Source organism: Nothoprocta perdicaria, unplaced genomic scaffold (genome assembly GCF_003342845.1).
Source record: "Nothoprocta perdicaria isolate Ctin4 unplaced genomic scaffold, notPer1 scaffold_7, whole genome shotgun sequence".
Lineage (NCBI taxonomy): Eukaryota > Metazoa > Chordata > Aves > Tinamiformes > Tinamidae > Nothoprocta > Nothoprocta perdicaria.
In genome coordinates, this window is record NW_020455976.1 from 1,415,854 (window position 1) to 1,427,410 (window position 11,557).

At 55.7% G+C, this 11,557-nt stretch overlaps 2 protein-coding genes across 2 annotated transcripts in view; one reads left to right on the forward strand and one right to left on the reverse strand.

Moving 5' to 3' along the window:
* Positions 1 to 1,505, reverse strand: part of DPCD (deleted in primary ciliary dyskinesia homolog (mouse)) — a 6,938-nt gene extending 5,433 nt beyond the window's left edge. The window contains exons 1-3 of the mRNA XM_026050645.1: positions 1,411 to 1,505; positions 958 to 1,038; positions 206 to 330 (exon numbers count right to left, since the gene is read on the reverse strand). Coding sequence (XP_025906430.1) covers positions 206 to 330; positions 958 to 1,038; positions 1,411 to 1,474 — 270 coding nt within the window. The 5' untranslated portion in view covers positions 1,475 to 1,505. The remainder of the gene's footprint in view (positions 1 to 205; positions 331 to 957; positions 1,039 to 1,410) is intronic.
* A 252-nt stretch (positions 1,506 to 1,757) lies between these two features.
* On the forward strand, positions 1,758 to 10,741 carry POLL (DNA polymerase lambda). Its single transcript, XM_026050646.1, has 8 exons — positions 1,758 to 1,896; positions 2,124 to 2,421; positions 3,060 to 3,228; positions 5,738 to 6,061; positions 6,667 to 6,840; positions 7,661 to 7,789; positions 9,695 to 9,863; positions 10,242 to 10,741. Exons 1-8 carry the CDS (start codon positions 1,782 to 1,784, stop codon positions 10,604 to 10,606), a joined length of 1,743 nt encoding a protein of 580 aa, XP_025906431.1. The 5' UTR covers positions 1,758 to 1,781; the 3' UTR covers positions 10,607 to 10,741.
* The last annotated feature ends 816 nt before the right edge of the window (positions 10,742 to 11,557 follow it).

An 11,557-nucleotide genomic window follows, 5' to 3' on the forward strand; every position in this document is an offset into this window, starting at 1 on the left:
AAAAAAAAACCAAAATAACACCACAAAAACACTAAGTGCCCTCTTTCTGCTCAACTCCATGCTAGAGGGCTGGTTTTCAGCAGAGGGCTGGGCTGCCTCTGGCTGCCTCWCGAGGCTGTGAGTGGCCTGCACTCTACCAGCTACAGCTGCAAGCACAAGGCTGGGTGTTYCTAGGTGGAGTGGTGCTGGCAGCCCCCTTACATACATTGGAGCTGCTCTCCTTTATGAGCTCCGATTCCAGTGCTCCCATGGGAGGCGAGGTTGGATCTCCCACCTCCACCTGCCACATGCCGAAGCCCCCTAAGGCATTCTTCTCTCGCCATTTCCTACCTGTGGAAAGGAGAAGGAAGGTTTTCATTACTCCATTCTATAAAAAGTACTCCACCRAGTTGCGCAATGCATTATGAGAGGCCTTTTCCCTAACTTCCAGTCTTTTTCACTCGGGTGTGAGTGGACTGGTTAGCTGGCCAGCTCCTGAAGTCAGGAAACTGGCACTGAGTGTGTCTCTCTTCTGCTAGTCAGGGCTGAGCCCATAGAGGGCTTGCAGCAGGTGCCACACCTCGGCTGATGTGGTTTTTGGATAGCATCCAGACCGACATTCTGCCTCTCTGCGGTTGCAGAAGTTGCCAAAAAGCCTCTTTTCACCCCAGCACGTGCTACAGCCCGAGAGGGTGACCCCAGTTAGTGCCTTTGAGTCTGTTGCAAGAGAGGGGATGGGTGGGAGAGAGGGTAGCCAAAACCAGCTGTGCCAGGCCCTGGAAGGCAGAGCTCCCTCTGCCTAGGCTGGACTTTACCCAGAACCTTCAGTGGAACCACAGCCAGAACTGGTTTTGGGSCAGCTGGGCGCAGCTTGTCCCTAAGCAGCGGGTCCCTCCCAAGACTAACCCAGGCCTGTGAGCGCGGCCCTGCTGCCCCCTGTGCCGCAGCAGCCAGGGACGAGGGGACGGCGTCACTTACTCACTAACCGGCCCGTCTTCATGTCGTACTCCTCGGCCATCTCTTTGCCATCCTCAAACAGGTAGTGGATCTTCCTCTTCCCTGGAGGCGAGGCAGCGGTGAGGACAGGGCGCAGAGGGCACCCCTGGATTTATGTCCTGTCTTTGGGGCCCTGTCCACGGGGGTGTCACTCTGTYCCCAGCTTTGGGGACCTGTTCCTGGGTGTAGGGCCCCTGTCCCTGCCTGTGTGACCCTGTCCCCCCCAGACTGGCGCCCTGTCCCCGGGTGTTTGGCCCTGTTCCATGGTCAGGGGCCCTGTGTGGGTATAAGACCCTCCCCGACGGCGGTCGTGTCCCTTCTCAGGGCCCGTGCGCCCCGGTGCGCGTCCCTGTCCCGTGTGCAGGGTCCCGGTCCCGCCGAGGCCGCTGGCGCAGCCCGCTGCGGGTGCCGGTTCGCTCCGCGGCTCCCGGTTACCGTCCTGCACGAGCGCGGCCTTGCGCGCGGCCCGCAGCCTCTCCCGCCAGCTCGGCACCGCCATGGCGGCCGCGCCGTCGCCGCGGCAACGCGCCCGCCGCTTCCGCCCGCCGCCCGGAAGCGCCGCCATGGCGGGCCCGCCGCCGCCYCCGCGCCGCTGCGCCGAGCACCTGCCCGCGGCTTGCGAGGGCTCCGCGCCGCCTCGCTTCAAGTGGCTTCCCGCGCGGTTCCTGCCGGCCTGCGCCTCCCTCCGCGGTGCCGCCCTCAGGAGGGCGCCGCTCGGAGCCTCCTGCCCCATATTTATTTATTTATTATTTATCTGTTTCTAGCCGGTGTTGGGCGCCGCCAGCGCGAGCCTCCCGCCGGCCTCCATGGAGCCGTGCGGGATCGTCAAGGCCTTCCCCAAGAGGAAGAAGGGCAGGCATGAGGCGGGCAGGAGCGCCCCGGCCAAGGTGGCCAAGGAGGAGGGCGCAGGGCCGCCCCGGGGTAAGTGTGGCCTGCCCGGGGTGCCGCGGCCTTGGCGCCCTTCTCCACGAGGCGTTTTGTGGCCCCGAGGCCGCGGATGGGTGGTTGCTGTGTGCGGCCTGTCTGCTGCCCCCCCCACATTCCCTGCTCCCGTCGCTCCCAAAAAGCCCAGCACGAAACACGCAGCCYGGCTGGTGTGGGGCGCCGTTCCTGCCCCGCTGACCTCCTGCTCCCGTTTCCTCCTCCAGCAGGGTGGCTGAAGCCCGTCACCGCCTACGTGCTGCGAGCCGGCATCGGCCAGGCCAGGGCCGACATCTTCCGCAGGCAGATCGTGCAGAACGGCGGCCGCGTCCTCGGCCAGCTCGGCGCGGAGGCGACGCACGTCGTGGTGGCCGAAGACATGGACTGCGATCGGGCCTTCCGGCTCCTGAGGTTGCCCAGGCTCCCGCCGGGGCTGCAGCTGGTGAAGGCGTCCTGGCTCAGCGCTTGCATTAGAGACCAGAAGCTGCTGAGCACCAAGGGCTACTGCATCCTTGTCCCACACAGGTATGCGAATSCCAGGCCGTTGTTCTTCCCTACAGTGCCCCTTTTCCGAGCTGAGCTGCCCTGGTGTTTCACCTGTGCTCAGGATGCCCAGACTGCAGCTTGTTACGTATCCCTTGGGCACGTTTGGAGTCTTTTCTCCCTATACAGTTCATGAATTTTGTGCCTGGTTGCTGGTCTGTTTCGTAGCAGAACTTGGAGCAGAGTCCAGAGGTGCTACCAGGAGTATTGTGGTTGTTACAGATGCTAAAACACTTCTTCCTAATCCGTCAGAGATAGCAAGGAAGTCTGTTTTAGAAACGTCAAGAATTAAATGCTGTTTCTTGATTATTGCAGATGAAAAGTAGAACTATTAGGCACCCAAGGAAACAAAGAACGGAGCAGCAAGCAGCTGCAGGTTAGAATCAAAGAGTATTGGCAGAGCCTTGGAGGAAGAGTCTGAGAAATGGAAGCTGCAGGTCAGCAAAGTGATTWGAAACTGGGTGTTTGAGCCCAGAGCAGAGTAATGAGTCTGATCTGAGAGAGCAAAATTCATGTTGGTTGTTTGCTCCATCCCAAATAACGCAGGAGGATTTCCCAGGCAACCATCTGGGGACTGAGCAATCTCCTGCTCCTGTGCGAAGACGTCTGTTCTGTGGCAGGTACCTGGCGGAGGGAGAGCTGCAGAAGCAGCGGCAGCAGGAGCTCCTGGCTGGCCAAGAGGTTCAGCCCCAGGCAGGGCAGGAAGCTGTGAAGCCAAAGGCTGAAGCACCCGYGGGGGATTCCTTGCCTCAAACCCAGGATGTCCTTGGGCAGCAGGAGCCAACTGAGGTGAGGCTTCAGCACAGGCCGTTCTTGTGAATGGTCCTGTGTGCTGCTTTCCTTGGCTAAGAGCACCCTGCAGTGCTACAGCTGGAATACCTCAGCAAAGCAAAGGCATTTGGGTTCTTCAGTGCGTCAGTACTGGCAAGTTTGGGCTGTGATCGTGGTTACTGCTTCCCTTTGTCCCTTTTAGGTGTTCCTGTCTCCATCAAAATGTTTCCAGCAGAAGCAGTCCTGGGGCTTTGATCAGTCCAAGGCTCATTCTGGTGATCATGTTTCCTCTGCCTCCTTTTGGGAAATATTCCATATCTGAGAATATTTCCCTTTCAGGAAACTAGGAAAACCTCTGATATTTCATCCTGTGTTCCTGCTTGAGCCTTGCTGACCTGTTCTCTGCTCCCTGGCAAGCACTCCCTTCAGACACGTGTGTAGTGGATCAGGTTGCCACTCAGATGATTGTGTGTTGTGTTTTAAATATCCGTGCTGGGTTATTAGTGGCCTCTGTTGTGAGTCACCCTCTCCAGACCTGACACTAGCTTTCTGTTCTCTTTCTGCATTTCACTTAGTTTTGCTGGTTTTGACATGATTTCATCCACATTTATCTGTAGCAAAGTTACCCTGGATCTCTGAGAACTGCAGTTCTACATRGTGCTGCCAGCACCCTCCAAATTTGCAGTTGCTAATAAATAAAACACTGTTTCGTAAAACCCTAGCTGTCAGTCCACTGAAAGCTCCTTTATTTTGGGCTTTCCTCTGCTCTTGAGTTTTTTTGGAGGGGATTCCTTCTCAGACTTACTATCCAACATGTCATAAAKTGGCTGTTGCTTTCTAATCTCTTTGTCACCTTTACTGTTACCCCATCCTTGTTATTTCTTGTAACTCTGGTTAATTTAGTGGTAATCTGTAACAAATCTCCCCCTTAACTGAAGGAAAGGGTTTTTAAACCCTTGTGGGTCCCGTGGCAGCTGCCATGATTTCTGCTCACATTTAGTGGTCAGAAAGTAGTTAGAYTCTATGTGAAACCCTGTTGCTCTTATTTTCTTTTCAATTGCTTCAAACTTTGGTATTTTCTGTGGTTAGTTTGTGCACAGAACCATCTGTAGATACTGGAGCAAAACCTCTTAGTCCAAGCTTAGGACTAGGTAAGTTTGGGGAGAAGAGAGGAAACCACTGGATATATTTTAAAGACAGTACCRGTTCCTTTTAACATCAAGATAAAATGGCAGTCAGCTGCTATAGGATCCTGAAGCATCTTAGAAGCTTCACTCATGATACAGAACTAGTCGTATTTCTTCAAGGAAGTGCTTTGGCTAAGCGTGAAGATTTGGGGAGTTTGTATATTCCAGCTTTGGAGACGTGTGTAGTGCTAGACCATATGCTCCTTAGCTGCTCTTAAGGCATTTGGTAGCTGATCCACCTCCTCCARGGCTTCACGGGCCAGAGTAGCCTAAGGGAGTCACACGTCCAAAGTTTCAAATTGAATAAAGCTAGTTTGTCAAAGCCTCACTCCAACCCAATTAGCAGAGTTTAGAAAGCAAGATTACAAAAAGGAAAGCAAATGGACATCCCTTCTCTTCTCCAGAAAGGCTTCAGCTCTGTAACTTGCAGATCCTGCAGGAATAGTCAGAAGACAGCCACCCTCCCCAGCCAGCAGAACCAGAGACTCTTTCTGCCTTAGTCAGGTGACTTGTATCACTTGTAAGTGACACTAAGTGACTTAGTTACAAGTGACTTAGTGTCACTTGTAACTGCAGGGCTGACTTGAGATTGCTTTCATAGTATGGGAGCTCTTGACTCTTGTTGAGCTCCTGTGCTTATATATAAGGAGAGAGGGGGACCCCAGTGAGCAGAGCAGTCTGCAAAGCCTCTGCTCAGCTTCMCATTTCTATCCCCTTTTGTTCATTACCTGAAGCCAAGGCTGACTGTTTTGTAAGTCCACACAGAGGCATCCTAATGCTGAGGGTATCAGCAAATGTATACAGTGGGTCTTCCTTCTGTCACTGAGGAATGTGGAGTCTTTTGTCTCACTCCTTCCTCCCCCTTTTCTTGTAGATAGCCATGGGGAAAAAATGGGCTGTGGTTATTTACTACCAAGTCAGTAACATGAAAACGGAGTTGCACACATATCTTCTATGATTTGTGTCGTGGGGTGGAATATGTAGTCTGAATGTGAGAGATGGGGGGGGGGGGTGCATGTACCAAAGGTTTCCTGGTGGGAATAGGGAGTCAGGAGTCCCCAGTCAGGGATTTTGACACTGTCACACCAGGCGGCTGGAAACTGCTGCCTGTTTATTACCAGTGTCTTACCTCAGTTAGGTCTCAGGGGCTTGGCCATAGGAGGTGTGTGTGTACTTGGGCTGCACTCTCTGTCTGCTGTGTTTTGTATGTCAGATGTGTGTGTTGCTTCAAGGAAGGCCTGCCAAGSCCTGCGGGTTGCCCAGGAATACTCTATGCCCAGGGGACATATGTGAGGCATGCAGTTATTCTCATATGGCTACTTTTCTGCTTTTCCCTAAAGAAAGACTCTGATGATGAAGACAGCGAAGGAGAAGATGCTTTTGTGACCCAGGGAGATCTGGAAGCACTAATTTCTGGCTGCTACCCTCTAAAATCATCGGAGGAGACCAGTGACAGCTCTTCCACAGTGGCCCAGCCTGTCAGCAAGTGGGTTTGTGCTCAGTCCTCCAAGAGCAAGAAGGAGAATCACAATGAGTGCATCACAGAGAAGCTGGAAGTGCTGGCAAAGGCCTATTCTGTCCAGGGCGACAAGTGGAGGTCTCTGGGCTACTCCAAAGCCATCAATGCACTCAAGAGCTACCACAAACCAGTCACCTCCTATCAGGTAAAATACCTTCCCAGGGAGGTGGACSTAGCATCCCAGCTCATCCCAGACTCCTTTCTTGAAGGGTAGCTTATCTTCAGGCCTTGGGAATTCCCTGCTGCGAGGGTGYTGATGGAAGCTGTGTAACCAGTGTAAATTGTTTTCTCGATGGCTACACAGCAGTAGCATTCACACTGGCTACACAGGATTCACACCTGCAGTGTTTTCAGATCACTAGAAAACAGATCACTGAGAGTTATAAGGCCAGATCTGAGCACTCATGAACTAAACATCCCTGMGCACTGGGACTGAGGGAAGACATTTTCACCTTCTCCTCAGGCATCGCCAGGTGGGACACGTTAGAGACAGTACATAAGACAAATTAGATCTGGGCCTGATGGTCCAGCSGTTAGGTRTGTCGGGGTTTCATTCCCCTTCTGYCTGCTTGTCTTTCTGTACTTGACACTGGGTATGTAAGGCTGGTGCAGAGAGGACAGCAGAACACACAGCTAGTCCTGCCACTTACCCGTTACTGCTTAGGGGGTAGCCAGTCTCTGAGTGCTTAACAACTCCCCAGCCTGTCTGTGGTCTTCACTTTGCCACAAACTCCTCTGTTTCTTGTTTAGGAAGCCTGTAAAATTCCTGGGATTGGGAAGCGGATGGCAGAGAAGATTTTGGAGATCTTGGAGAGTGGACATTTGCGCAAGCTGGATCACATCAGCGAGAACGTGCCTGTGCTGGAGTTGTTCTCCAACATTTGGGGAGCAGGGGTCAAGACAGCCCAGATGTGGTACCAGCAAGTAAGTTTAGTRCCTACACAAGAGGTTTCCACACTGTGGCTTATTGGACCCCTTCTCACAATGGCAGAATTGCTATTACCAATAGTTTCTGGTGGTCACTGGTCAGGAGTGGTGTCTGGTTTTGCAGGTGGAGACATAAGACTTGATTTTGGTGCGGTGTATTCAGGGGAAAATGGAGCCCCTGTAACTGGGGCTGAGTTTGGATGAGGGAGGAGTAGAGGGTGAAGATGTGCAATTGAGGGGGTAGCATCACTGCTTGGAGCTCCTCTTGCACCACTCAAACGGTGTAGCAACAACACTGCTAAGAGCCAGCCTGGTATGGGGACATCCTGGCCTTGACAGCTCATGAGCCAGTTGCTGGTGGTGTGCTGACCCAGTTGCTGGTCATGTGAGTGACTGGGTGGGCTCCTTTTCTAGAAACAGTTTGCTTTCTGAGCAGAATTAATGAAACTTGACTTTCTGTAGTCTTGGAATTTATTGTCTGAAATGCAGCCATGTTCACACTGTCTACTTCCCCTTACCTGCACTGCCTGTTTTCCAGCAAGCTGTAGCAACACCATGCCTTAAGAACAGTACCCTTCTGCCAGGGCTAGCTGAGATGCAAAGCCTTTGTGAGGTGGAGATTAGAAGTGCCTGTGGGTAGTGGGGTTGCTTAAATCCCCCCTCCTTAGGAGCTAGACCATAAGTGATGTGATCTCTGAAGCTGCGACTAGCCTGGACTCGAGCGGGGTGGAATGTAATCCCCTCAAATCTCAGTTGAAAGCATTTGAGGAGTAGAGACTCGGTAGATGTCTGAACATAATGACACGATCCGCACCAGGGTTTCCGGACGCTGGACGATATCCGCGCCAGGGCGTCCCTCACCAGCCAGCAGGCCGTGGGGCTGAAGCACTATGAGGATTTCCTGGAGCGCATGTCTCGAGAGGAAGCCGCCGAAATAGAGCGCACTGTGAGTAGCTCGAGGGCAGCCCCTCGGAGCACAGCACTGCTGGGCTCTGCTGGGAGGCTGCGGGTTGTGGAGGGTGCTTTGCTGTTGGAGCTGGGCTCTCCAGCACCTCTCCTGAGTGGTATGAGGGCTGGGGGACCCTTGCTGGACATGGGCACGCAAAGCACCTGCTTTGCTTAGTAGAAAGGTTCAAGGAGGATGGTGCTTCCTGCCTGTCAACTGCAGCCCCTGCCCTGCTTTTGGAAGGCTGCGTTGGCATGGTGGGATGAGCAGCTTCCCAGCTCCCTAGCCTGTCCCTCATCTCCTCTGCGACGCCTTCTTGCAGCCAGGGCCSCTGAGCTGCCTTCCTATTCCAAAGGAAGCTGTGAGCACCTTACGAGCACTTGTGCTCTGGCTGTCAAGCTTAGTGTTGGAGCAGGGGTACCTAATGGGAAGCAAAGGAGATTTAGGCTGCAAATGGGTGCTGCTTGCTCTGGTAGGCCACGATACTCCAGGGCCGTGGGGTGCTAAGCCAGTGTGCCCTAATGTGAGCAGCRAGCTCGGGGACGCTGCCATTGCTGCCCCCGTGCTCGCTGATCACCATAGAAGCAGCAGCCAGCATGACCCTGTCACTCGGCCACAGGCCCTGGCCACGAAGAATGCCCTCCTGGCAGGGTCCCTGCTGGGGTGTCACTCCTGTGCGCCGGATTAGCCCTTTCAGCGGCGAGCAGCCCTTTTCCCAGGCAGGCTGGGCTGAGAGGGTGGCTCTTGGGGACAGGGCTATTGTTAATTTGAAGGGATTACTGGGCTCCCCTCCATAGACACGCACGCACCTCTGATCCAGGCCCAGGAGAGCGAAGAAGGGATTAGTCACTGTCTGTGCTGCCTGTCACAAGGAGATCTGAGGAGCTTTGGGGCTCTGGGATGAGACCGGGAGCTTTCTAGAAATCTTCATTTAAAGTCAGAAGGGGGCAAGAGCACCAGAGGAGGAGCTGCTCCGCATGAGAAAGGCCCGTGGCCTTCTTGGAGCACCTCTGGGGCAAAGGTTAATGGGTTTATCTCTTCCTAATGAAGGATGATCCCCCAGACTGACAGGGGGCTGTGGGCATGGACACAGGCTTGCTGAAACCCAGCCCCGTGATGGCCTTATCAGCGGGCCCCTGGTTATTTGTTGCCACTGGGTGATTGGCACAGTCATGTGGGGAATGGTCTACTGCTGCCCAAGGACCTTCTCAAGGATTTAATGAATGAAGCCATCAGAAGCAGCACTTTGTGCAGAACAGGGGCTTCAGTGCAGCCCAAAAGTGGCTGCATTAAGGGAAGGTGTGATTATATATGGCTGGTTGGCATCAGTTCAGCATAAAATGCTGGGTTGCTAGTGGTTTTCCTCAGGAAGCCGAGCTCTGCTTTGAAGGCGGAGACCCAGCAGGATGGGACTGCAAATGACACTGCAGGTTCTTGGGTCCTGCTGAGGAGATTTGCTCTGAACCCCTCTCTGCTTGAGGGACCTGTGACCATCTCATGTTCAGCTCGCTGTCCTTGTGGCCAGCAGGAGCTCTACTGTCCTGGCCCACAMGGAGCATGAAAACCCTCTGCCCTCCTCCTTTCCTGGAGGCTGAGGGCTCTGGCCCTGTCCTGCCAACTCAGTGACGCTTCATCTCTCAGGCTTGCCCGGGTGACTGACAGTCACAGGAGATATCAATTGTGTGGATCTGGGTTGGGCAGAACCTCCCAGGAGCTATGCAAGCACCTGTGGTTCTTGGTGGCAGGATGGCCTCTTTCCCTGCACACTTTGCTCTGCTTTTTACACAGCTGCTCCATATGGGGACCCTAAAGCAGGGTGCAAGGAAAGGTGCAAGATACTTCYCAAGAGAGGGCTGCAGAGACCTGTCCTCAAGACTCCTCATCCCTCCCTTTCTACTCTTGCAGGTCAGACAAGCGGCCCTGGCGCTGAASCCCGGGCTGGTGTGCGTGGCCTGCGGCTCGTACCGCCGGGGCAAGGCCACGTGTGGAGACGTGGATGTGCTGGTGACRCACCCCGACGGGCGCTCTCACCGCGGCGTCTTCAGCAAGCTGCTCGACAGCCTCCGCAGGAGCGGTGAGAGGGCTTGGTGACGGGCATGTGCCACCTAAGCAGTCCTCAGCCTGGGCGAGTAGGAGCTGAGGGGCAGTGAGGTCTGGGCTCCAAACGAGTGCCATCCACAGAGGCACAGGCGATGGGTTACGGGATATTTTGTAAGTCCTTAGAGTGCAGCGGCCCTGGCCACGTTCCTGGGGCAGCTCCCTGGCTGGCATTAAGGAGGGAGCATTGCTGCTGCTCAGCACAGCCTCTGTGTGGGGTTGCTAGAACCCCAGCCGGTTTTGGGGACCCTGCAGCACGTTTTGGGACACCTCAGTTCCTTTCTGGAGAAAAGGAAGCTTTGGCAGGTCAGTCTTTGTCTCTCAGCCCCTTCCCTGTGTCTGCTCCGTCTCCTAGGCTTCCTCACCGACGACTTGGTGACCCAGGAGGACAACGGCGAGCAGAAGAAGTACCTGGGCGTGTGTCGCCTCCCGGGGCCGGGCCAGCGTCACCGGCGCCTCGACATCATCGTGGTGCCTTACGGCGAGTTCGCCTGYGCCCTGCTCTACTTCACCGGCTCGGCCCACTTCAACCGCTCCATGCGGGCCCTGGCCAAGACCAAGGGCATGAGCCTGTCGGAGCACTCCCTGTGCTCGGAGGTGCCGCGCGGCCCCGGTGGCATCAAGGTGGGCTCCGGCCGCGTGCTGCCCACCCCCACCGAACGGGAYGTCTTTGTCCAGCTGGGGCTGCCCTACCGGGAGCCCTCTGAGCGGGACTGGTGACGCTCTCGTCGCCAGCGCCCTGTGCCTGCTGCTGTGAAGGATGTGAGGGCCCTGGGGCTGCGCCGTGGTGACTGGGGGTGCCCACCCTGAATGTCCCCGTTCCCCAAAAAGGGGCTGTGCAGCCCGGCTGTGGCAGAGGGCGCGGGCTGGGAGCGCTGCCCCCTGCGCTGCGGGGTGCTCGGGYAGAGCCTGCTGCCCCACACACCTGCTGCCCCTCTGCCAGCCCCGCGCCGCCCTCCCCTGCAGCCCGGGGAAGCCCCCAAAGGCTGGGCTGAGAGCCGTGGGATCCAACCCTTCCCCGTGCATAGCGATGGAGAAAGCAGGATGCAGCTCTGTGCCCCAATGTAGACACCCCAAAACCTGCGTCCTGAGACAGGCCCTGCCCCTTCCCGATGCTGCTGTGGGGACTGCARAGTCCCAGCCTCGCGTTGTGCCGCGTCCTCCCTCCGTGCGAGCTGCGGGTGCCCTCGGCGGGTCTCGCTGTGCGCCCTGGGCCTCGGGGCCCGTGTAGGGCCCGTGTGCTGAGCTCAGCACCCAGCACTGTGGGGCTGTCGCTGCAGAGGGCACCCAGGGCCCCTGCGTCCGCCCCTTTCCTCTCCATGCAGGAGGGGATGGGTGGACCATGCAGCTCCAGGGAGCTGTCCTCTAGGGSCTGTGAATGAAATAGCACTGAGTGTAACCTGTCCCAGCTGCGTGTTCTGTGGGTGCCAGGCAGAGAAGAGGGGCTGGTTCTGATCTGGGCAAAATTTACCTTGTTTTGTACCGATGGAGGCTGGAGGTCACCTGCTTTCTGTTCATAGAGAAGGAGTTAGTGTGTGTGTTTGTGTCTGACCTAACCCCTGTGGTTCCAGAGGAGTGACTTGGGCTCTTCAGAAAGCCTCAGCTATTTTTATACCCTGGAGATGAATTTCTGGAGGTGAAGAGGTGTTCTCGGTGCTGCGTCATTGCTGG